Source organism: Thrips palmi, unplaced genomic scaffold (assembly GCF_012932325.1).
Source record: "Thrips palmi isolate BJ-2018 unplaced genomic scaffold, TpBJ-2018v1 HiC_scaffold_19, whole genome shotgun sequence".
Lineage (NCBI taxonomy): Eukaryota > Metazoa > Arthropoda > Insecta > Thysanoptera > Thripidae > Thrips > Thrips palmi.
Genome location: NW_023144628.1, coordinates 1,018,626 through 1,043,292, shown reverse-complemented (window position 1 = coordinate 1,043,292; position 24,667 = coordinate 1,018,626). Strand labels below are relative to the sequence as shown.

Here is a 24,667-nt window from a genome sequence, read left to right as displayed (position 1 = left end):
CCCTTTTTTCTTTGTTCCACGAAAGCTTGTGTTTGCGCCGTTCGCGGCCCGAAGCGCAAAAACACAATGGGGACATCTTTCCCCATTCTTTGCACTCGTTAGCTATTCGAACCCTCTGCACCTGCTTTGCACCTGCTTTGCACCTGCTTTGCACCCACCCCACAAATGAAGCCGAAAACAATAGAGGTGTTCCTCCTCACCAGGTCCTCTGTGTGTGTGTGTGTGTGTGTGTGTGTGTGTGTGTGTGTGTGTGTGTGGCGCGCGCGCCGCACTCTGCAAATACGGAGCCCTCTGTATCAGTCAAGCCGCAGTATTGCGGGATGCCTTTCCTCGCCTTGGACGGACGCACAGTTGGCTGTGCTCGTTACCTAAGGCTTTGCACACCCGTACAGTGTACTCGCCTTTAATTCTCAAACACACAATTCAATTCAATTTATGCAGAAATAAGATGGGAGTTGTGAATCTTGCCATAAGACGGTGATAAATTTGTCTCCGCCAAAGAATGGTCAGAATCGTCACCCTTTGGTTTTCATTGGAACTCGACAAATGAACAAAAGACAAAAGACCTACTCACGTTGTTGCGGCCTCTTTGGCGAGAGTTCGACTGCGGTCCAAAACGGGGTCACACTAGGAAAATTTCAGTCGTCACTTGATGACAATTTGAAGGCTAATTTTCCTTACGAGGATGTCATCAAAACAGTTGATGACACTGTTGTCACGCCCAGGCAATAAGTATCATCCATTAGTGATGAGATTGTCATTAGTTGAAAGTGATGAAAATATCATCCACGTTTTTGTCATAAAGTGACAACAAATTTTAACAGTGCAGGAAGGCGGCGCAATTATTCCTCTCTGACCTCCCCGACGTTGCAAACGGGGCCCCGCGGGGCCTATTAACGGCCCACTGGCCCGATGCACGCTGGCCTCCATTTTAGCGTGCATGGTAGCTGCATTTGGCCACCTGAACCTGTAGTGTCCCTGCACTGCCCTGCACTGCCCAGCGGGGCTGGCCACCACTCCGGAAGATAGCGCCCCGGCCATTATGCGGAATGCAAATCAAAGGGTCCGCTTAGCATCATTCATTCCCACTGCCTTTTGACCACTTACCACCGTTTTTATCGGCAAATAGCGAACAGCCACCCGCCGCGTCGTGTCCACTTCTGCAACAACCCGTTGCAGAGCTTGTCACTTCTTTTGACTGTCACGCAGTGAGCGAGCACGTGGCCTGTTGTGAGTTTTACCCGCCACAGTACACTTTCTCTGCTCCTTTTATCATTTGAATTCAATATTTCCTTGTGTTATTGGCTGAGTCCATCCTCATCCTCACGGTCTCCCACTCTGTTGGTGAGTGATTCTTGAAATTCCTTCGACTGACGTGTTATTGACCGATGCTGGCCGCGCGCATGACCCTGATTGGACGGAGTGGATTGCAGGGCGAAGGCAGCCACGGCCATCCTTCTTTTGTTTGTGCAGCGTCTGCGAATAATTAGGGCGAGGTTGCATTTTACTCTCTGCCAATAAAGCTCCGCGACGCGGCTACGGCCTCGACCACAGTCTCCACCACGGCCTCCACCACGACCTCCGCAGCTATCCGGCCGTTCATCAAACTGGCCGTCTGGGCCGTCCTGAGAATCCAATTAAAATAACGCAGCGAAACTGCGCCGCCACCGCCATTTGTTGCGCGGGCTAAACTGTCGGGACTTAAACTCGATTCAGCCCGACGTCCCCTTTATTTGAACTAGCTTGAAGTTCGGCGGGTTTAATGCTTAAGTCACGTCGTTTTCCTGGCAGCTTCCCTGGTGTTTATCTGTTAATATCAAATTTTTCAAAAAAAAAAAAAAAAAAAAAAAAAAAGACACAAAAAAACAATTTGTAACTTTGTGTTGTTTTTTTTTCTTGTTGCAGGCCGCGATCGCGTCTGAGGCCTCGACTCGTGCCATGGGAGTGGGCGTCCCCGCCTGACTATGGAACCAGGGCCGCCAGGGCGTGATGGGCGCCGACACGGGCAAGGTACCAGCTGCTCCCCGCCAGGCTCCCCCATTTGCGGAATGGAAGGATTTTGCCCACCATCTAGTACCAGTCTGACGTTCGGATGCGGGCCGAGTTTCGTCTCGCCGTTTCCAGCGAGCTAGCCGCTTATGCGAAGCAATAACACCGCCTTCTATGAAGACCCCGGCTTAGCGTTGCAATTATTTCTCTCTATAACAAGCCGCTCTGCATCAGAATGGGAACGGGACCGCTCGCTCTGTATAGCGTTGCCGCCTTTTTTGCCTCCAACGGACCCGAACATGGAAAAGAAGCGAAAAAAGCAAGAAACAGCACATCAGTGAAACAGAGGTCTCGTCGCATTTATCGATTGCTCATCGTGTGGCGGACGGGCCGGAAGGGCCGGAAGGGCGCAGCCGGGAGGGAAACGGGATCTAGGGGCCCGTAAAACGCGTGTTAAAAGGCGCGCCTTTGCCACCGTCTCATTCTCTCCAAAGAGGCTAACTCGTTGCCGCCACTTTTTCCCTTGTTTGAATGAACCGCACTCTGCCGGCCGGCCCAGAAAACAGCGCAACTTTGGCGCTCTTTCATTGCGGTCGGACGGCGTGGCGGTAGGGGCGCTCGCCCCTCGCACTGCCCCCCCCCCCCCCCCAGGCGGCATTCGAGCCGGCAGCCCGTCCTGCATCGGGCCAGTTTGAGGGCAGCCAGCGCCCGCCCTTTGCAGCGCCTTTCAAAGAAACCGCCCTGTAAACGGGTAGCTGTGAGGGCGCTCGCCGGGCGTCCCGTAGTCCCCGTCTGTGTGTGTGTGTGTGGGGGGGGGGGGGGTGTATGCGTGTGTGTGTATGAGAGACAGAGAGAGAAAGAGAGTCAGGGACTCGAGACGCACACACTGCATGGCGGCATGGCTTAGTGCGGCTGGACTTAATGCCAAATTTTGGCTAAGCAGAAGGTCTTGCCAAAAAGGAAACCAATAAAACAGCAGGACAAAGAAGTACACGGACCAAAAAAGGCGCCCCACTCACTCGTCCGGCTGCTCCTCAGCGGGGCCAGGACTCGGGCCCTGCCAAAACACGGGGGCCGCTGGCAAGGACTCTGGCGGCGGTTTGATTCCAGTCGGCCCCCCATTGTCCGGACTGTGTGCTTTGGCATGTGCAAGGGCAGGACTGGGAGACAAAAGACGGAGCACGCTGCAAACGGCACTGGCCGCCAAAACGCCCTGCGACTGGTGATAAGGCCTCTGTGCTGCGCTGTGCTGCGCTGCCCGCGGCACAATGCATTCGTCCGGGCCGCACAGTGGTCTGCATGCAGTCGCTGCCGGACAGTCGGACTGTCTCATCCGGGCCATTTCCATCTCTGCCCACTAAACTGTCCAGAACTCTGCAGGAAAGTGGCCCTTTCCGCTGGCGGCAGTGCTGGCAGTGGCGGCGTCACCTCACCAGCCGGACTGGCTGGGGCCCGCCCCCACCCCCCGCCCCCGCGTCTACCCCCAGTCCCTTGGGCCCCACCTGCACAATGTGGAGGCCGGTGCTTAGCTTGGGCCCGGCTGGGCCTGCATGCCTTGTTCAGCCCCCTTGCTTCTATTCACTGCTAAAACAACACCAACTGCTTCGAGGACCGTGCGACATGCGCCACTGGGTCAGAGGGGTTTTGTATTCGCCTTTTCCTTACACTGACAAAAAGACGGGGGCGCATACATCGACGCTCGCCGCATACATTGAATAAAAAACAGTAAAGCCGCGGGCCCAGCGTCCTGCGGCATTCGGACGATATTGATCCCTTGGGGAGCGAGGGGGAGGCATTTCCAACCACATTTAAATCACATGATTTTCATTTTTCGTCAACAAAAAAGGGAAGAAATTTGCGGGAGATTTGCATTAGACCGCGATATAAAAGCACATTTAGCTCGATTAAACTACTTTTCGCGGCCGCGGCGTCTGCCCGGCGGGGTTAAATCATGGCGGCCGTGCGGCGGCGGTGGCGGCGGTGCCGTGACTCTCAAGTGGGAAACACGTACTTTGCGTTTCCGAAAAGTTTCACAACTCGGGCGGCTGAGTGGGGCTGATCGGATAAGTACGTCCTTCTTTCCGACTTTGGGAGCCAAAACCCGTAATCCCCCCTTTCTCCGTCATCGGCCCTAACGCCACTGCCGCGCCCTCGCGTTAAGATGCCCGCCCCTCTTCTTTCCGGCCGGCCCGATCGCGCGCGGATTTATTTGATTCCGACCAGAAAGGCACGCCGGAAGTTTTGGATGCGCTCGTTGGTGTGGAAAGATCCCCGCCCTCGCCCCGCCACCCCGCCCCGCCCCTCTAAACGCCCCCCACGCATGCTCGCTACCCGCCCCTCATTCTATCGCGTCTCGAATCAAGCATCTTCGTCCTCTCGGCAGAAAGAGAGAGAGGGGGAGGGGGGGGAGGGGGTATGCGCGCGAACAGAGTTGGGTAGACGAGGCAGAAGGCTGTAGCCCTCTCCCAATTTCCACCTGACACCGCTGACAGCAAGAACCGCGCATAATCACATTGCCTCGGTTGAAAACTTGGTTGCGGTAGAGGAGCCGCACCACGGATTTGGGAGTGCAGCAGCCCGCAGTGGGCCAGAAGACCGGCGCAGGCGGTCAAAACTCGAGACGCGTTTTGAGCTCCAGAGTCGCTGAACATGACTCGAACCAGCGTTCCTTGACCAAAAAGATTAAAAAAAAGTAGTTTAATTTACGTTTACGTTTGAGAAGCGCACATTTCAGTTGATTTTGAAACCGGCCGCCGGGGAGTTGTGGCAGTGCACCGCTTGTACGCAGTTCCGATTGCCTGGTCGCGATGCTCATCTTTTTTCCCGATCTCTTTCACACACACACACACACACGCACACTCGACACCGCAGCCGCGGCGCTGACAGATTTATTGAGACCAAGTTGGCATCGAGGGTGTCAATGCGTGGCCCCGTTAGTAACTTGCGATCCACCCGGATCCACCACACTGGCACGTGCTCTTCGTCTCGCTCGCACCGCGTCCCACGCTCGCCCCGCTCCGGCCACCTCGACAAACTCGATGCAAAAGGATCTAGACATCGAGATGGGGCCGACCGTGTCTCTCTGGCGGTAAACCCCCTTCTCTCTCTCTCTCTCTCTCTCTCTCTCTCTCTCTCTCTCTCTCCCTCTCCCTCTGTCTCTCTCTCTCTCTCTCTCTCTCTCTCTCTCCCTCTCCCTCTGTCTCTCTCCCTCTCTCTCCCTCTCTCCCTCCGTCTTGCTTCGAGAAGACCGGCCCATTTTGTTGCCTACCCGTCCCCTGCCGCCCGTTTTCTTGCGAGCTTTTCGCACGACCGGCGCTGCGTCGTGGCGCTGCGACCCGCGTCGTGCGTCACTCCTGGCGTGCCACGCGTGTCCTCGTCACGCCCGTCACGCCCCACGCATGCAACACGCACGGCTGGCCCAGCTTCTTTCTCCCTTCTATCTGATGACCTCGTTTGAAAGTGATGACTCACTTGTCGCACCGCGGCGCGAGCGCCAGCACCACAACATCTGTCACTCTTTTGGAAACACCGTGTCTGGCTTTGGCTCGGGACCGCTCTGGCACGGCCAGGGCACGGCCAGGGCACGGCCAGGGCACGGCCAGGGCACGGCCAGGGCACGGCCAGGGCACGGCCAGGGCACGGCCAGGGCACGGCCAGGGCACGGCCAGGGCACGGCCAGGGCACGGCCAGGGCACGGCCAGGGCACGGCCAGGGCACGGCCAGGGCACGGCCAGGGCACGGCCAGGGCACGGCCAGGGCACGGCCAGGGCACGGCCAGGGCACGGCCAGGGCACGGCCAGGGCACCGCCAGGGCACGGCCAGGGCACGGCCAGGGCTAGACCCGCTAGACCCGGTTGACCCGCCGCCGCCGGCTCCCCGCGGGGCGGACCCTAGCGGGCTGCCTCCGGGCAGCGCGCTCACTCCCTCTCCCCGTGACGCCGCGTGAGTGCGAGAGAGACAGAGCCACCAAAGCCCTGCTCGGAATCGGGCCGCGGCGGACCTTCAAAGAGGCATGATGGATGAGGGCTCCTTCTGGATGCTCCGGCCCAGCAGCGGCCTCCACGCCGGCGGCGCTAGAGGCGCTAGCGGCGTGCGTGGGCTGCAGTCTTTGCGTAGAGCTGACGTCGCAGGGCTCCAGCGGCAGGCAGCCAAGCAGGCAGCCAAGCGGGCAGCCAAGCAGGCAGCCAAGCAGGCAGCCAAGCAGGCAGCCAAGCAGGCAGCCAAGCAGGCAGCCAAGCAGGCAGCCAAGCGGGCAGCCAAGCAGGCAGCCAAGCAGGCAGCCAAGCAGGCAGCCAAGCAGGCAGCCAAGCAGGCAGCCAAGCAGGCAGCCAAGCAGGCAGCCAAGCAGGCAGCCAAGCAGGCAGCCAAGCAGGCAGCCAAGCAGGCAGCCAAGCAGGCAGCCAAGCAGGCAGCCAAGCAGGCAGCCAAGCAGGCAGCCAAGCAGGCAGCCAAGCAGGCAGCCAAGCAGGCAGCCAAGCAGGCAGCCAAGCAGGCAGCCAAGCAGGCAGCCAAGCAGGCAGCCAAGCAGGCAGCCAAGCAGGCAGCCAAGCAGGCAGCCAAGCAGGCAGCCAAGCAGGCAGCCAAGCAGGCAGCCAAGCAGGCAGCCAAGCAGGCAGCCAAGCAGGCAGCCAAGCAGGCAGCCAAGCAGGCAGCCAAGCAGGCAGCCAAGCAGGCAGCCAAGCAGGCAGCCAAGCAGGCAGCCAAGCAGGCAGCCAAGCAGGCAGCCAAGCAGGCAGCCAAGCAGGCAGCCAAGCAGGCAGCCAAGCAGGCAGCCAAGCAGGCAGCCAAGCAGGCAGCCAAGCAGGCAGCCAAGCAGGCAGCCAAGCAGGCAGCCAAGCAGGCAGCCAAGCAGGCAGCCAAGCAGGCAGCCAAGCAGGCAGCCAAGCAGGCAGCCAAGCAGGCAGCCAAGCAGGCAGCCAAGCAGGCAGCCAAGCAGGCAGCCAGGCCGCCGGGGTCGCAATCATCAATAACGACTCACTACTTATGTGGGAATGACGTATGGGAAATTCAGCAAGTCGCGCCGCCCCGCCTTCCGGCTGCCTCCGCCATTCATCTTTCTCGGCTCGGCGCTCGCAGCGCCCGCAGTGTCGCGACACGTGTTTCGCCCTTTCGATAATGACAATGCGAACGGCGCCGCGCTGCCGACGGCCGTGTTGAGTGTCGCTTGAGTTCGCAGAGCCTCGTCGATGCCGCCCGGCAGACTGAGAGTCGTTTTCGTCGCTCTGTCTCGGTCGCCTTCATGGGGCGTGCCGTATGGGTGCGAGAGAGACAGAGCGACGAAAACGACTCTCGGAATCAGTCTGCTGAGAACGAGGACGCTGAGGGTCTTGATGAAGCGGCGAGTGCATGCGCGCCGTTCTACATGATGCAGCTCTCTGTCTCTTCCTCGTTCTAATCGCGACGGCGGATTGCGTTCGGCCAGGCGTGCTGCATGCAATCGTCGTGGTGGAGGCACTACTGATGCAAAACCCGAACATGTTCCGGGAAATCGGAAACCGGCGGGCACAGTGGGCCAGAAGACCGACGGAGGCGGCCAAAAGCCTAGACGCGTAGCTCCAGAGTCGCCGAATGACACTCGAACCATACGTGTGACCCTACCAATGGGATTCCTCGTTCGGAGAGCAGTCCATTCGGTTTGAGTGCCATTTAGCGTCTCTAAACCTCAAAACGCGTCTAGAACTTTAGCCGCCTACACTGGTCTTCTGGCTCACTGTGGCGGGGCGCGGGGCGGGAAGAGAAAAAATGTTGCTTCCTCATCACCCGACGCGAACTCCACTCTCACCGACGAATGATTCCCCCTGCCAAGAATCCGCCGCCCCCCGCCTCTTCCAGGGCGCTTCCAGGAAGCCCTCCAGGGCGCCCTCCAGGACGTCTCAATACACCGCCCGCCGCGTCTCATAAGCCGCCCGTCTCGGACACGACGCGATGCGACGCGAGGGATCTCCGTCTCTTTGCAACACGATACAGACGGTACCTGTTACACTGTCCACGCTCGCTGCCCGTCCGCTCGCCCACCCGGTCTGTCCGGCCGTCGGCCGCCGTCGCCACTCGGAAACTTTTCCCCTTTTCCTCGTAAAATTGTTGTGGGCGGCGTTTTGTTGCCTCCGGTTGGCGGGCTTGCTCCGTAATTCCGTGAGTGTGGGGGAAGGCGGAGGCCTTTGGCTGCGGCGCGCCGTGGCGTGGCGTGCCGTGGCGCAGCGGGACGGTCGGTGCTCTGATAGATTACCCGCTCTTTGCGCGCAGGGCGCGCCTACCTCGTCGCTGTGAACTCGGCGCCACCACTTGGTGACGGTGACGTCACCGTGACAGTGGCGTGACGTCCTCGACTTTGAGACTTCATCTGCGGAGTGGCGCTGGGCGCGCTGCACGTGGCGCCCGCTTTGGCGCAACCTGCGAGGCGCCGCCGCGCTGCGAACCCTTTTTTTGCGCTCGGAGTTTCCAGTGGCCTCGTCACATTTGGTGCGAGGGGTGGCGGGTTCGACTCCCGGTCGGGGCGGCTGGTCTCGCCAGCAGGCAACGCCTCCCCTCCAAAGTGGAGCGGTTAGCGCAGCTGTCTTCGCCCAGATTGGACTTCCGATGAAACAAAAAGAGAAAAAAAATCTAGCGGCGGTGCGGGGCTTTGAACCAGCGAACTGCTGCTTTCCGAGGCGCGCGCACGCTGCGCTGCGCTCACAACTGTAAGGCAATCTATGGAGAGCGAAAACGGAGGTCCTTTGGAACAATGGCGCGGTCCTCTTCCTTGCCGGGGCCTCTTCTCATTTACCTTTGCACTCCGAGGGGGTGGGCCCCGGCCTGCCCCGGCCTGCCCGGCCTGCCCGGCCTGGCGTGTGTACTACGCTGCGAATCCTGTGGGAAATTAATTTGGTGAGAGCACGAACGAGCTCATGATATGCCGCGCTTATCAGATTCACAAGAGCCATGTGGGAGGGAGGGCGACGGAGGGAGGGGGCACGCGTTCTCATTGGCATCTGGACCCGGGGATAGCAGTGGACCTGGTAAACGGGCTCGGCACTTCGAGTGCCCAGAGCCGCTGCAGTTAGTACACGGAAAAAAAGGATTAGTTGTGACAACTAACATGTTAGTTGAAAAGCGTCCTAAGATGATTTTAGTTTTCACGACTAAAAGTTTGCTGCTCGAACGACTTTATAAGTTGAAACGACCAAAAAACTACAGTTGGCTCAAGGATAAAGTTGATTATGCCTACACTATGTTAGTTCCTTGTAGGGGAGACTAGCGCCGACTGAGCGTCTCGACGCTGTTCCTCAATGCTCTTGGTTTGTCTTGGGTACGCGTCCGTGGCGTGACTCCGCCCTGCACTGCGTGGGCGCTCCGTGACCCGCAGTGGGCCAGAAGACCGGTGGAGGCGGTCAAAGTCCCGGACGCGTTTTGAGCTCCAGAGTCACTAAATAGGACTCGAACCCAACGTGTGACCCCACCAACGGGTTGCTCTCCGGACGAGTAATCCATTGGTGGGGTCACACGTTCGGTTCGAGTCCCGTCCAGCGACTCTGGAGCTCAAAACGCGTCTAGAGTGTTTGGCCGCCTGCGCCGGTCTTCCGGCCCACTGTGCGCCCCGGCCCGCCCGGCTGCTGCTATTCTTCCCGCGCACTGTTTGCCGTCCTCGAGTGCCCACACGGGACGGCGGAATGAAGTGCCCGTTCTTAATTAGTCGAGGCAATGCCGCGTCCACTGCATGGCTGGCGCGGCTGGCGCGCCCGAGGACGCCGAGGACGCCGAGGACGCCGAGGACGCCGAGGACGCCGAGGACGCCGAGGACGCCGAGGACGCCGAGGACGCCGAGGACGCCGAGGACGCCGAGGACGCCGAGGACGCCGCGCGCCGCAAGCCCGACTTGGTGTTTGAATTGTCTGCGGCCCGACGGACCCGACGGACCCGTCGCATCGCCCCGGGCCAGGCCCCCGGCGCCCGAAGGACCGAAGGCCGAAACTCTTGCCAAGGAAGCGCATCGCCCGTCCGCCGCGGGGCGGGGCGGGGCAGGGCGGGCCACGACCACATGAACGCCAATATGCGAGCCACCGCGCCAAAAACTTGTCGGCCAATGTCGCCGAGTTGGCTGCGCAGAGACAGAGAGAGAGAGAGAGAGAGAGAGAGAGAGAGAGAGAGAGAGAGAGAGAGAGAGAGAGAGACAGACAGACAGACAGACAGACAGACAGACAGACAGACAGATAGGCAGACAGACAGAGAGACAGACAGACAGACAGACAGACAGACAGATATAACGGTGGCGCCTACACAGCCACCGAGTCGTCATTCAAGGACACTGCATTAAAGAGGCGAGATGAAAGAGGAGTCGTAGGCTTGTAACAGTCGTAGGATTGTTGTTGTCAAAGATAACGGCGCGGGCATCGGGACATCGGTTGGACGGACGGGGCGCGTGAGGCGCCGCCGCCAGTGTGCCACCGTGCCACTGCACTGTAACTGTCCTGGTTGGGTGCGCGTGACCGACAGTGTGCCCCCAGAAAAGAAGGCAAAAAGGGGCCAAAGCCGAAACTACTGGAGGGCTACTGTATGTCCTTCTGGCCTGGCATTTTTTCCACGCCGCTGTTATGAGTAGCCGCCTAGCAGGCCGGATGATATAGCCTATCGGTGTGCTGGGGCTCCTTTGCGTCCTCTTTTCTTGCAACACTGTGCCTGAGTGCACCGTGGGGATGTCTGTTCTGTTCCGTCTGCTGTCTGTCTGCCTGCCTGTCTGTCCGTCTGTCCGCCCGGCCGTCTGTTCGTCGATGAGGCGTGTGGCGAACGCGTATAACGCGGAGGGGCGGTAATGAAACTGCAGGGCGTCGCGTCTCCGCGCCCCGTCCCCGGGGAAGGGCAGTTCGCTCCATTTGTAAGGAATAAAACATTTACGATGATGGAGAACGGCGTCGTGCCGAGCCGTGCCGTGCCGAGCCGTGCCGTGCCGAGCCCCGTAAAGACGAATAGGGCGCTGAGGGCGTGCGATATCTCCAGATTCGACCGAGGCGAGCCGAGGGCTGCTCTCTGCCTCGGGGCTCTCCGACGCCTGGGCGGCGAGCACGGCGGCGTGCCTCAGGAACGCGCTGGCCTCGGGTCAAGCCTCGGGTCGACCGGAAGTCGCGTTCCGTGCGGTGGGTGGACGGCCACTAGGAGAAGTGCCTTCATTAGAACGGCGACACTCACGACACTCAGGACAGCGACAACGCCGAGGACGACGCTTTTCCATCCCCTGCTCCGTTTTTGCAGTGCACGCGACAGACCCGCCCCATGAATGCCAGACACGGCGGCTGATGCATCTGTGGTCTCTGTTGCAGGGCGAGCCGCTCGATAAGACTATGGGGTGAGTATCACACCGGGCGTGCGTGTGAAAGCAGCAGCAGCAGCAGCAGCAGCAAAAAAAAGCGAAGGGAAATGCGTGTTTTTCTTTTCTTGGACGTCCCTTTCAGTGTGGAAAAAGGTGCACGCCCCGGCGGCCTTGGGCGCCTGGGGCCGGCCAGCCCTGGGCAGCCCTGGGAATGAAAATAGCGCCACTCCGCCGGAAACAGGTGATGGCCAGACAGAGTCCGTGCGGACACGTCGCAGCGCCCTCTCTTCTTTGTGCAGCGCAGCATCGTCGGCAGCCCGTCGGCAGCCCGTCGGCAGCCCGTCGGCAGCCCGTCGGCAGCCCGTCGGCAGCCCGTCGGCAGCCCGTCGGCAGCCCGTCGGCAGCCCGTCGGCAGCCCGTCGGCCGGCCGGCCCCGTGAAGGACAGGCCAGGAAGAGTAAAGGGCAAATCGGTCGGCCGCCCCGCCGCGCCCCGCCCCGCCCCTCCACGCCCCGCCCCGCCCCACCCCGCCCCACCCCGCCCCACCCCGCCCCGCCCCACCCCGGCCTGCGCCACCCCGCCCCGGCCCACTCTGACTTCCTGGTCACGTTTGGCTGCTGTCGAACTGTTGGATCCTGTTCACCATGTTGGCTCACCACACATCAGGCGCATCAAGGCCGTCAGGCGCCGTCAGGCCGTCCCCTCTTTTCCCCTTCCATCAACGGCGCCGCGCGCATCAAGCCCATTCGTGCGCGTGTGTGTCTATGTGTGTGTCTCTGTGCGTGTGTGTGTGTGTGTGCGTGTGTACGTATATCTGTTTGTGTGTGTGTGTGCGTGTAGCTGTGTGTGTGTGTGTGTGTGTTTCTGTGTGTGTAGCTGCGTGTGTGAGTTAGTGTCTTCGTGTGTCAGGTAATCCTCGGTGCACACGGCGGGTTGATCAGACTTACGCTTAAGCCGCCCCGAATCCCGAATCCGCGTTCCGAAATGCGAATGGATCGGAGCCAGGGCGCCAGGCCGGGGCCACACCAGCAGGCTGCTTCCGAGAGTCGTGCTCGTCGCTCTGTCTCTCTCGCACGTCTACGGGGTCGCCCAGGAGTGCGAGAGAGACAGAGCGAGGACAGGGCAGGGCGATGCAGTGGCGTGGGAGTGCCGTGGCAGTGGCGTGGCAGTGCCCAGCCTTCCCGGCGACTCGTTCCCGGGGAAACGGGACGGACGAGATAACGGCGGATCCAGGTGGCTTTGGCGCGCCGTGGCGGTCTCCGGGATTGTTTCGGAGCTGCACCGAAGGAATGAGACTTATCCCGACATTTTTCTACACGCGTCGTCCTTCTTGTTTCTCCCCCACTCCGCCCCAGTCCGCCCCGATGCGCCGTGTCACACAGGGCCAGAAGACCGGTGAAGGCGGCCAACTCCAAACGCGTTTTGAGCTTTAGAGTCGCTTGGCCTCGAACCGAACGTGTGACCCCACCAATGGATTCCTCGTCAATCCATTGGTGGGGTCACACGTTTGGTTCGAGTCCTCTTTAGCGACTCTGGACCTCAAAAGGCGTCAACCCAGAGAACAGAAAAAGGTCATATTGACGTCAAGTGAGCTAAAATTGATAAAACTTGGTCATGCTCTGCATCAGTGACCCCTCATGACTAGAATTTGACTCGGTATTTTGTGTCAAATTCATATCATAAGATATCATATTCAATAAAAGGATATCAATTGACGTGCACTTGACGTCAAAAATCGCTAACTTTGACCGTCGGCAATGATGTCATCTTGTCACTAGTCATTTGACATCATCGTGACCTTTTTCTGTTCTTTGGGAAGAATTTTTGCCGCCTCCACCGGTCTTCTGACCAACTTAGCGTGTGCGCCGGGGCCTGGGCCCTGTTTCGACCGAGCTGCCATTTGAAGGACACGCTCTCTAATTCCGAGAGTCGTTTCAGTCGCTCTGTCTTTCTCGCTCTCGTGGGTCGTCGGGTGCGAGAGAGACAGAGCGACAGAGTCCTCCGGGCCGCGACGACGACGTTCCGCGGGATTTCTGGCGCGACGCGCAATCTCCTTGCTGCCGGGAGTACACGCCGAGTGTTGCCGTTGATAAGTGCGTGGCGTTGTCGAACCGCACCAGACTGCGCGCTGGAGACGCCTCGGAGTGTGTAGTGGCGGGGCGGGGCGGGGCGGGGCGGGGTGCTGGGTTTTGTATTCAGTGCGGTGACAGCAGGGTAATCTGTTGTCATACTGCACGGCACCTCGCCCCTGATAACGCGCTGAGGCCGTCTCACGCCCCCGGCGCCCCCGCCGCCCCCGCCGCCCCCGCCGCCCCCGCCGCCCCCGCCGCCCCCGCCGCCCCCGCCGCCCCCGCCGCCCCCGCCGCCCCCGCCGCCTCCAGCCCTAGGGCTCTCGCCTGGCCTGGCCTCGGCACGCTCGAAAGGTGGCAAGGCTGTCTATAAGCAACACGGTCCATATTTCAGGCAACATTCACCTCACCCCCACATCCTTCCTCAAACGAGCGTTTTTCCATTTTTAGCAAGGGATCTCTTCACTCATTTTCGTCACTTTTTGGTCGCATCCTCTTCTTCTCTCGCTCACATTCTCCTTCATATTCCGGTCGCAAAGAAGTGACAGAAATATAAATTTCTTTAAGGTAAAAGTTTAAAAGCATAGGTAAAATAAAACGACTTCAAATTTTCTTAATATTTTTTTGCTTGTGAAGCTTCTTTGCATTTCTACATAGTCTAGTCGCGTACCACGAGTAGTAGTAGCGCGGCTGGCGGTTGGTCTATTCTCGCTCTCGCCACACGGAAAGGCCCACGCGCGCCCTGACACACACACACACACACATACACACACACACACACACACACACACACACACCGACGAAAACTGAGTGACGTGGGGTCCAAGTGAATGGCAGTAATTGTTGACCGGCCTGTCCCCTGGGCCGTGCTGGCTGCCCCTGGCTGCCCGGGCTGCCCGGGCTGGCGGGATTACTTTAGGTGTCCTGCGGCGTGTCCCTCTCGCTCTGATAACTGAGCCGAGGGAGTCCTCTCCTAATCCGGTCCCCGGGCGCGTCGTCCTAATCGAGTTGACTCCCAAATATCGTTCTCGCCACTATTCGCAGAGTGGCGGGCAGCACACTGGGTGCAGACTGCGAATAACGTGCAGTGATATGAGGCGGCGGGGCCGCCTGGCCGCCGCCGACAAATTGCTTTGAATCGGGCGGGCGGAGCGGGCGGGTGCGGCAGATCAGATTGATTGGTGAAGCTATTGGGTCTACACGCTCCGATGGCAAGGTTTGCCATTAATTGCACCCGTTCCCATGGAGGCCTGCTTTTTGCTCGGCCCGCCGCGCCTGCACCGTGAAAAGAAAAGGGCGCCACGAGCGCGACGCCGCGCACTTCATGAAAAATCCGCGAGCAACTTATCCGCTTTAAGAGGACGGCGTGCTTTGACGTACTGTGAAAAAAAAAGAACGCGTCCGGAGCGAGGAAGCAAACACTCACCGCGGTGGCGGCGTGTACTCCCTGCCGAAACGACTCGGCCAGTCTTTCAATTCGAACAAAACTGGCCTTGCCTTGCCTCCGCCGCGTTGCCGCGCGGCCGCGGCGTGTCCCTTTAATCCAGCGGCGCCTGGCGGGGCCTGGCGGGGCCTGGCGGGGCCTGGCGGGGCCTGGCGGGGCCTGGCGGGGCCTGGCGGGGCCTGGCGAGGCCTGGCGGGGCCTGGCGGGGCCTGGCGGGGCCTGGCGGGGCCTGGCGGGGCCTGGCGGGGCCTGGCGAGGCCTGGCGGGGCCTGGCGGGGCCTGGCGGGGCCTGGCGGGCCTGGCGGGGCCTGGCGGGGCCTGGCGGGGCCTGGCGGGGCCTGGCGGGGCCTGGCGGGGCCTGGCGGGGCCTGGCGGGGCCTGGCGGGCCTGGCGGCGCCTGGCGGGGCCTGGCGGGGCCTGGCGGGGCCTGGCGGGGCCTGGCGGGGCCTGGCGGGGCCTGGCGGGGCCTGGCGGGGCCTGGCGGGGCCCTGGCGGGGCCTGGCGGGGCCTGGCGGGGCCTGGCGAGGCCTGGCGGGGCCTGGCGGGGCCTGGCGGGGCCCTGGCGGGGCCTGGCGGGGCCTGGCGGGGCCCTGGCGGAGCCCTGCAGGGAGGCGCGGCCTTTCGCTCGTGAATACGCGTCCTTGTTTTTCTTGTTTCCCCCTTGTTATTGTTGTTGTTTTTCGGCGGCCGGCTCTAATTTTAAAGCGCGGCCCTCCTTTTGGCAGTGTGCAATTACAGCACGTGTCGCGCGCTTTTGTCTGCGGCGCAGGGAACTGTTTTTTCCCTTTCTTCGCCTCGCCTCAGCCTCGGCTCGGCTCGGCTCGGCTCGGGAGGCCGGCGAGGAGTATTTGCATATGCAGACCGGCCGGGAGTATTGCGCGGCAGCCAGATTCAGATTCCGAATGAGACTCCTCTGCGACACGCGACGCGCGCCGCACCGCACCGCGCACCCTGACGAACTTTCTGGCCGGGCCGTGTGGCGCCGCGCGTGGCGGTGCGGCCCGTGGCGGGGCGTAGTGCACGAGGTACTTTGGAGCGCGCTGCGGGGCGTGGCGTGGCGGGGCGGGGCCGAGGGGGCGGGCCGGGACCAAATCAATTTGCTCGAATTGAATTTCATGTGGACGAAATGGCAAGCCTTGCGTGCGTGTGGGTTGTGTCCCTTTCCCCCGGCAGCACTAGAGGGGCTTCACTGGCACCAAACTCGCCGCACCCCGCCCCGCCCCGCCCCGCCCCGCCCTGCTTGAATGGGGTTCCGTCTGCCGCGGACGGGTGCGCTAGTGCTGCCAAGTGCTGGCGACCCCCGCCGCCTGCCATCTGCACGCTGCGGTCTGCTCGGCAACAGGGTTGTTAAAGTTAATTTTTTTGGTTATCGAGTTATCGTTAAGTTAATTTCCGACTCCTGTTAACGATAACTAGTTAACGTTAACACCTCTCAGCCACATTATCGAGTTATCGATAAGTTACTTTTAACGAAAATCGTTAAAAGTAACTAACTTTTTTAAATGGAGTAATGAAGGACAATAAAACACAACATTAAATGCCCAAAAGTAATGTCTAATTGGACTATTATGTATGCATTACCCATCTTTAACTGATAAAATGAATAAAATTAGAAATAGGGAGTTAAAAAGATCAAAATTGAAAGTTCTACAAACTTACACTGACTGACTAGCGCGTTACTAAGTGACTAGCGACGACTTACTCCCAGTACTGACTTGACTCCCATTACCGTTGAGGCCGGCGATTGGGCACGGCGGAGTGCCAGCGGCGCAAAAATACGAACGTCAGAAACGTTTTCTTTGCTGAAAAATTTTGCGTGCATTTCTACAATTTGGGGGAATTAGTTACTTTAGTTAATCGATAAGTTAACCGGGATTGTGTTAACGATAACTCGATAACGATAACTGGTCTGCAAGATGTTATCGAGTTAACGTTAACCGTTGAATTAACTTATCGAAAATCGATTATCGTCGTTAATCGTTAAATTAACTTTAACAACCCTGCTCGGCAACAGGCGGGGCTGTAACAAGCCTCTGCGTGCTGCGCGCCGCTGTGCCGCGCCTCCAAGTCCCCCGTTATCAAATCAGAACGACGCCCTGAGCGCGGCGCCGCGGTCATGAAGCATGGCGAGACAGTGGCGCGGCGGCGCAGCAGCCAGCATCGCGGCAGACTGATTACGAGTCTCTCTCTGTCTCTGTCTCCCTCTCTCTCTCTCTCACACACACACACTCTCACTCACTCACTCCTGGGGCGTCTCGTGAGGGTGCGAAAGAGACAGGCCGACGAAGGCACTGTTCGTAGGCACTCTACGGAGCGCCTGCCGCGGAGAGGGTAGGCTGGCCCGCCGAACGGCTGCGCGCTCCGGTTGGCCGAGGCCGCATTCCGCGGGCGCTCGACGAGGTCCTCGCGGCGGAGGCGAACAAAGTCCTGGACGCGTTTTGGAGCTCCAGAGTCGCTAAATGGTACTCTAATCTAACGTGTGACCCCACCAATGGGTTGCTCTCCGAACGAGCAATCCATTGGTGGGGTCACACGCTCGATTCGAGGCCTGTTTAGCGACTCTGGAGCTCAAAACGCGTCTCGGAGTTTTGGCCGCGGCCGCACTGAGAATGAAAAAGTCATGATCAATACCCAATTTTGGGCGAGGTTTACTTTCTCACCCAAATTTGGGTGAGGAACGTTTCCTCGCCCAATTTGGGCGAGGAAAGCTTCCTCGCCCAATTTTGGGTGAGGAAGGGTGTATCAGCTCCCTATATAGCTCCATAGTATTATGACCCAAATTTGGGTGAGGAAACTTTCCTCACCCAAATTTGGGCGAGGAAAATTTCCTCACCCAAATTTGGGTAATAAAAAATTCCTCACCCAAAATTTTAGTCATGATCATGACTCTTTCATTCTCAGTGCGTTGGTTTTCTGGTCCACTGTGTGGCGCCGCGGCACCGCTGGCAGTTCAGCCCTCCCTACCCCTCCCCCCGCCCCGCCCCGCCCCGCCTCGCCCCGCCCCGCCCCGCTCCTCCCCTGGTCCGCGCGGCGCGTCCCACCGGTGCCGCCTAATTCAGGCGCGGGGCCCGCGGGGTGCTTGAGCCGGGCGGAGCCAGCGCCGTGTTGCGGGCCGGCGAGGCCCACGGCGACGACGACAAATTTGTGCCGCTGCCGATAGTGTGGCCAAAGTTTTGGGCGCAACTTGGCGACAGTTCAGCCGTGCATAGCTTAGCGGCTGGGGGATGTGGGGGATGTGGGGGATGTGGGGGCGTCGCGGTGGCGAGCGGCGGCGGCGGGGGCGTGAAGGCGCGCCCTCAAAGGGGCGGAATTTAATTAAGACACCTGGAACAGTTGAGGTTGTTTGGAAGCCGGTGCTCCTGGCGGCGTCCTGGCCCACTCCGGATCCTCCTTCCTTCTCCCTGTTGCGCCCCCGCCCCCCTCCCGGCCGTGTGTCGCTCGGCGCGCCCCGCCCCGCCCCGCCCCGCCCCGCCCCGCCCCGCCCCGCCCCGCCCCGCCCCGGCCAGCGAGGTGGCGGGCCACTTGCAGCGCCTTACCTTTGACCACCTTGCCGAACGCGCGGGGTGGGGCGGGGCGGGGTGGGGCGGGGCGCTTGTCCAGGACCACTCTACCCATATAAATTGAATAGCGCAGGCGTCCCCTGGCATGCTGTGCCAAAGCGTCCACTACCCGGCCACCAGTTTGCCACCACTCGCCCACCTCGCGGTCGCCGGGCTGTGGAGGGAGGTGCCCTCCGTGGCCCCCGTGGCCCGTCCGGGCGGCCACTCCGAGTCGAGTGTTTGGCCCGCAAGTGCTGCCCGAGTGCCCGCCCCTCTTCACACGTCAATTCAGTCAAAATTTAGCTGGGGCAACATTTTTCCGTGACGCTCCGCCTGGCGCGCTGCTTCGCCCTCACCGGGCGTCTCCGCTGCGCCACGCCCCGCCACGCCCCGCCACGCCCCGCCACGCCCCACCACGCCCCGCCACGTCGCTAGACGTGCTGCGGCAGCAAGAAAAGGGTCCGCTTGTTGTTGTAGCGTCGTTCGGGGAAGTATTTCAAGTGCAGGTCGTCAAAAACTCACGTGCGTGTGTGTGAGTGTGTGTGTGTGTGTGTGTGCGCGCGCGCGTGTTGGCGTGCACGTAGTGTCACTTACTCCCTTAGCGTAAAACTCGGCGTATCTCCCAAGAATGTCCCGCCCAGTTAAGGAGAACCTGCTGCACACAACACGCAGCGTACACAACGCCTCCCGCTGCTCCACGTGTGTGTGTGTGTAGGTGTGTGTGTGTGTGTGTGTCTGTGTACGTGTGTGTGTGTGTGTGCACAATATTAAGGCACCGCGTCATAAATCCACGGTGAGACAATAAGCTGCGCTCTAATTTATGCATCACATGGCGTGGCACTCATTGCCTCGTGACCCCAAGCCGTTTTGCGGACACGTATGTGTGTGTGTGTGTGTGTGTGTGCGCGTGTGTGTGTCTGTGTGTGTGTCTGTGTGCGTGTATGTGTGAGTGTGTTCGTGTTCGAAAGGGTGGAAATATACTCCCTGAAACTTAGTAAATTCCCGGTTGTTTTCTCCTTGAACACTCTGAACGTCTGACCAAGACATTTTCCATCAAACGTAAAAAGTGACCCAAGTTTAATAAGGTGTTTTCTTTGTATCTTGAAAATGCTGAAAAGATTCTGATAATCAGTTCTGACAATCATTGTGACTTAATATTTGTTTCGTTTTAAGCATTGCACCGCCGTAAATTCACTGTAACATAGAGCTCAAATTTCATTGTAAGACATTTAGAGTGGAGCACGCAGCAGTAGTGAGCGGGCGAGTCCGTTGAGATGACGCCGCGCACCCATTCCCGCGTTGCGAAGCACTGGCCGTGTCGCCGCGATAGTGGCAAAGCATTGCGGCCGATGTTGTGTGAATTGACTGATGGCCTGTCAAGCGTCAGCGCTCGGCATGTGTGTGAGTGCGTGTGTGTGTGAGTGAACGCTGTGTCTAAATGCCCGTGAGAGTCGGGCCTGCCACGGATCATTGAAGCCCAATAAAGTCTCGTTGCCGCGTGTTCCACCCGCACTTGCCTCAAGGAGGCTTGTTGTTGCGCCGCCAATGGGACCGACTGGCGCCCAAAGCCGCGCGAGCGCCTTCTGCTGTCGCTCCTCCCTGCGTTTCTTCCTTCAAGCCGCACAGTGGGCCAGAAGACCGGCGGAGACGGCCAAAGCTCTAGACGCGTTTTGAGCTCCAGAGTCGTTAAATGGGACTCTAACCGAGCGTGTGACCCCACCAATGGATTGCTCTCCGAACGAGGGGTTACACGTCTTAGCGACTCTGGAGTTCAATAACGCGTCTAGAGTTTTGGCCGCCTCCACCAGTCTTCTGGCCCACTGTGCGTCGCCAGAGACGCGCTTTTTTCAAACCCGGAAATAGCTTCATTTTCGACCGAGGGCAGACAGACGGACAGACAGCGCGGACACGTAACGGAGCCCCGCACGTGCAAGTTACGAAAGAGGGTGTTGCACGCGGCAGCGCGCCAGCCTAGGCGGCAGCTGGGCCCACACGGAAAAAAAGAATTTGTTGTGACAACGAAAATGTATGTTGATTTTGGGATAGCAAAAAAAAAGTTGTTAGACGTACTATAAATTTGTTGTGAGAACGAACACTTTGCTCTCACGACAAATTATTCGTCAGGAGTACAAACATTCATTTTTATTGTGTTTAGTACTCCTGACGATATAGTTCGTTGTCAGAACGAAATGTTCGTTCAGACAACAAATTGGTAGTACGCCCAACAACTTTTTTTAGCTATCCCAAAATCAACATACATTTTCGTTGCCACAACAAATTCTTTTTTTACGTGCAGTGGCAGGTAACCGGCGCCCCTTATGGCTTGCTGTCCCCGCCTAGTGCTCCAATTGCAGCTTTATAGCCGAGGAGGCGCCTAGTGAGCCCCTCAAGCGGGGCGGGGCGGGGCGGGGCGCACTTCTAACGGCGTGTGTCATGCCGAGTGGATCACATCCACATCCACCCGCGTGTGAGTGTGTGAGAGAGAAAGACAGCATCATTGGGCGCACTGTTTAGTGTCTGAGAGAGTGAGAGAGAGAGAGAGAGAGAGAGAGAGACTGTGTGTGTTTGTGTGTGTGATGGAGAAGGATAGCGTCATTGGACTCCGTGTGTAGTGTCTGAGAGAGTATCTGGTGTGTGTGTTAGGAACAGAGGACACGTAAGTGGGGGAGGGGGGGGGGAGGAGACGATCGCTAACACTTTCGCCTGCTCTCCTCTTTGGTGCCGCCTTTATCGGTCACTTTCCTCCTCCGCCCTCCTCCGCCCCGTGAGGAGTGAGGTGACGGAAGCGCGGAAAACCGCAGCGCTTTCTCCCTGGATGGAAAACGAAACGAGGAGCCGTGAAGGCAGTGTGTGTGTGTGTGTGTGTGTGTGTGTGCGTGTGTGTGTGTGTGTGTGTGTGTGCAGGTAATAGAGGAAGACAAGGAATGTGAGTGTGGTATGTATGTCGGTCTGACTGTCTGTCTGTCCGCGTCTGTCCGTCCTAGGGGTGCGGAAATGTGCTGATGGGCTGCATGGCCTGGCTGTTGAGGCCACATAGAAATGAAAATAAGATTTAGACGGGCGGGAAAAAGAGGCTGCTCCAAATCCGGCGCCTGACTGATGCTGCCCATTCGTTTTACATGACGCTTGCGGTATTAAATTGGCAATATGAATACGTCGGCCAGTAATAAAGCGGCCCTCTAAATTCTCTCTCTCTCTCTCTCTCTCTCTCTCTCTCTCTCTCTCTCTCTCCTCTCTCTCTCTCTCTCTCACTCTCTCTCTGCATCGGCATATGTTGCGCTTGATATTGTTTTGTGCCACGCACGGTGCCTGGTTGTCCGCTGCAGCGCGGCCGTGACGCGACGCCCTGGTTTCACGGTGTCACGGTGTCGCGGTGTCGCGTGGTGGCGATGTGACGCGATGCGACGCGCGCGTCTCCCCGCGTCCCCACTGCTAAACAGGGGGCACGCACGGCACGCACGGCACGCTTCGCAGCCCTTTGCAGCCGCTTGCAGCTGTTGCTTGCGGTTGCTTGCATTTCCTCCAATTATTGAAGGAAATATGCGCGTGTGCTCTGCAAACTCAATAGTGCACTCAGTACACTCTTTTCAGAGTGTACTCACGAGTACACGCTGAACGGAATGCACTGAGCACACTGTTGAGTTTGCAGAGAGAGAGAGAGAGAGAGAGAGAGAGAGAGAGAGAGAGAGAGAGAGAGAGAGAGAGAGAGAGAGAGAGAGAGAGAGAGCGTGTAACTCGATACCTCCTAGCAACAGACACGTACTTCGGAGACGCTTCTCAAAACTCACGTACTTTCAGCAGCTTGTGCAACAAACACGCAGTTTCGCCATTTCTAGTCAAGAAGCACGCAGTTTGCGCATTTTCGTCCTCGCGGGCACGGAAATACATTTTGGGTAACTTTCGTGGTTGTGCTAGTGAGGTGCAGTCACTAAGTCACCATTGATAACCTGGAAACGGTTTCAGGAACGATCTGTCGTTAAATATAGGCCCACCTTTAACCTCCAAACTTCCTGTAATATTTCAATGCAGATCACTCCTGAAACCGTTTTGAGGTTATTAATGGTGACTTAGTGACTGTACCTCACTAGCCCAACCATGAAAAATACCCAAAATGCATTTCCGTGCCCGCCAGGACGAAAATGCGGAAACTGCGTGCTTTTTGACTAGAAATGGCGAAACTGCGTGTTTGTTGCACAAGCTGCCGAAAGTACGTGAGTTTTGAGAAGCGTGCCCGAAGTACGTGTCTGTTGCTAGGAGGTATCGAACTGCGGCAAGGGATGCGGAGAAATAAGAAAGCAAGCGGGAATATTTCTCCGGGACAACGAAACATTTTCCCACTCCCACCTCTGAGCGCCAAAGAAGGATAATGCAGACATGACCAAGGCCAACTCTCCGCCCTACTTCCAGCTCTCTCTCTCTCTCTCTCTCTCTCTCTCTCTCTCTCTCTCTCTCTCTCTCTCTCTCTCTCTCTCTCCCCTCCACGTTGCGCGTTTTTGTTGTTTGCGACAAGGAGGAGTGGTGCCTATTTCGCGCCTTTTGAGGTGCGGATGTCTTCCTCGTTGTTGTTGTTGTTGTTTTTAACCGCTGCGGCGGTGAAAAGATACGTGCTAATGAATGCGGAGGGCAAGTATTAGGCATGCTGGAACAGCAGAGTGGTGGTGGTGTGTGTGTGTGTGTGTGTGTGTGTGTGTGTGTGTGTGTGTGTGTATGTGTGAGAGAGAGAGAGAGAGAGAGAGAGAGAGAGAGAGAGAGAGAGGGAGAGAGAGAGAGAGAGAGAGTGCGTGCGTGTGCGTGCGTGCAGTGCGGGAGGACTATGGATGCGAGAGGGCGCTGGTCTTTCGGGGCGTCGGAATAAGAAAACAGAGGGACGGCGGCGTGCTGAGCCCAAAATGGGAGGCAGTGAAGTATATATGGAGATAGGAGATGCTCTCCGCCCCTCTCCGTCTCTGCAGCGCGACGCGCCGGCCGCGCCAGCCGCGCCAGTCACCAAGCAGCGCCAAGGGCAGCGCGCTCCGGGACTCCGGCCGCTCCGGCCGGCCAACATTGTCAGCGGCAGAAAAATGATGGCCGCGAACAAAAAAAAAGGGGGGGGAGAGAAGGAAAAGCATATCAATGGAAATATTATGTGCGTGTTATCGCGTATTACCAACTGCAGCCAACTTCTTTTGTTTTTCGTGGACTGCTCTTTCTTCTTCTTCTTCTTCTTCTTCTTCTTCTTCTTCTTCTTCTTCTTCTTCTTCTTCTTCTTCTTCTTCTTCTTCTCGGGGCTTCTCGCCGCTCTGTCGCTCCTGGCACGTCGGAGTTGTACCACGGTCCACCAGGCCGCAGGCAGCGCAGGCCGCCTCCAGCGGTGCCAGAGAAGTCGGCCTCGTACACACACGCGCCCGCACACACACACACACACACACACACACACACACACACACACACACACACACACACACACACCGTTTTAGGCGTGCTCTGTGGTATCGGACTACAGGAAAAGGGAGGGAGTAACACCGAGGCTCCGCTTCGCTTTCCCCCCACGCAGCGACAATCATCGTCCTACCGCAAAACTCCTGTCATTATCTCAGGGCTGTACTACTGCAAAGGCCGCGCGCACACACACACACACACACACACACACACACACACACACACATACTGCGAGCGCACACAGAGTCCGTGCTATGAAGTGAAGGCACCACTACTCGTGTTCCCTCCGCCTTGCGGCCTTTGTTTGTGCACGGCCACGGTGCGCGTCCCCCCCCCCCTTTTTTCCAAACCGGCGCTGCTGGTGATTTTGCCGAATGGCATCCATTCATGCATTCGCTCGTGCTCCTTGGTTCACTCTTCATTCATTCATTCGTTTCATTTTCATTATTCGGCATTCGGTCACTGCATCATTCATGCAGCCAGCCGATGAAGGTCGCCGCATGTCTATGGAGAATTCGTCCGCGGCCCGTCTGCGCACTAAATGTTTATGTGCCCTTTCAACTATGGATTCGAACGTATGCAAGCTAGGTGCAATTGAACACACCAAGCATGTAATGAAGCATGTATAAAATTGCACCTAATTTATGTACAAATTTGCACATACGGCTGGCAGGCGAAAACCTCCTCGATGGTTTTGTCTTGATTTCGCAGCACCTGTTCGTGTCATCCTCGTCATAAACTTTTCTTTTCCTGCGGCGCGCGGCATAGTTGCCCTCTCGAGGCGTCTGTCACCCTATGGGCCAATTTTCGTCGGCGCGCTGCCGCTCTCTTGGTGAGAACAACAGAGAAGTGCATTACCTCGGCGATAAAACTTTTATTCAACTTGTTTCGCATTTTGGACCGTTAAGTGGGCGACTACTTTGTGAGCA

The 24,667-nt window shown here is 58.5% G+C and overlaps 1 protein-coding gene across 1 annotated transcript in view; it reads left to right on the top strand.

The window, feature by feature from the left end:
- The window catches only part of LOC117646195 (5-hydroxytryptamine receptor-like), a 153,839-nt gene that overhangs the window by 95,548 nt on the left and 33,624 nt on the right, over positions 1 to 24,667 (top strand). The window contains exons 3-4 of the mRNA XM_034387001.1: positions 1,906 to 2,010; positions 11,280 to 11,305. Of these exons, the coding sequence (XP_034242892.1) occupies positions 1,990 to 2,010; positions 11,280 to 11,305 (47 nt within the window). The 5' untranslated portion in view covers positions 1,906 to 1,989. The remainder of the gene's footprint in view (positions 1 to 1,905; positions 2,011 to 11,279; positions 11,306 to 24,667) is intronic.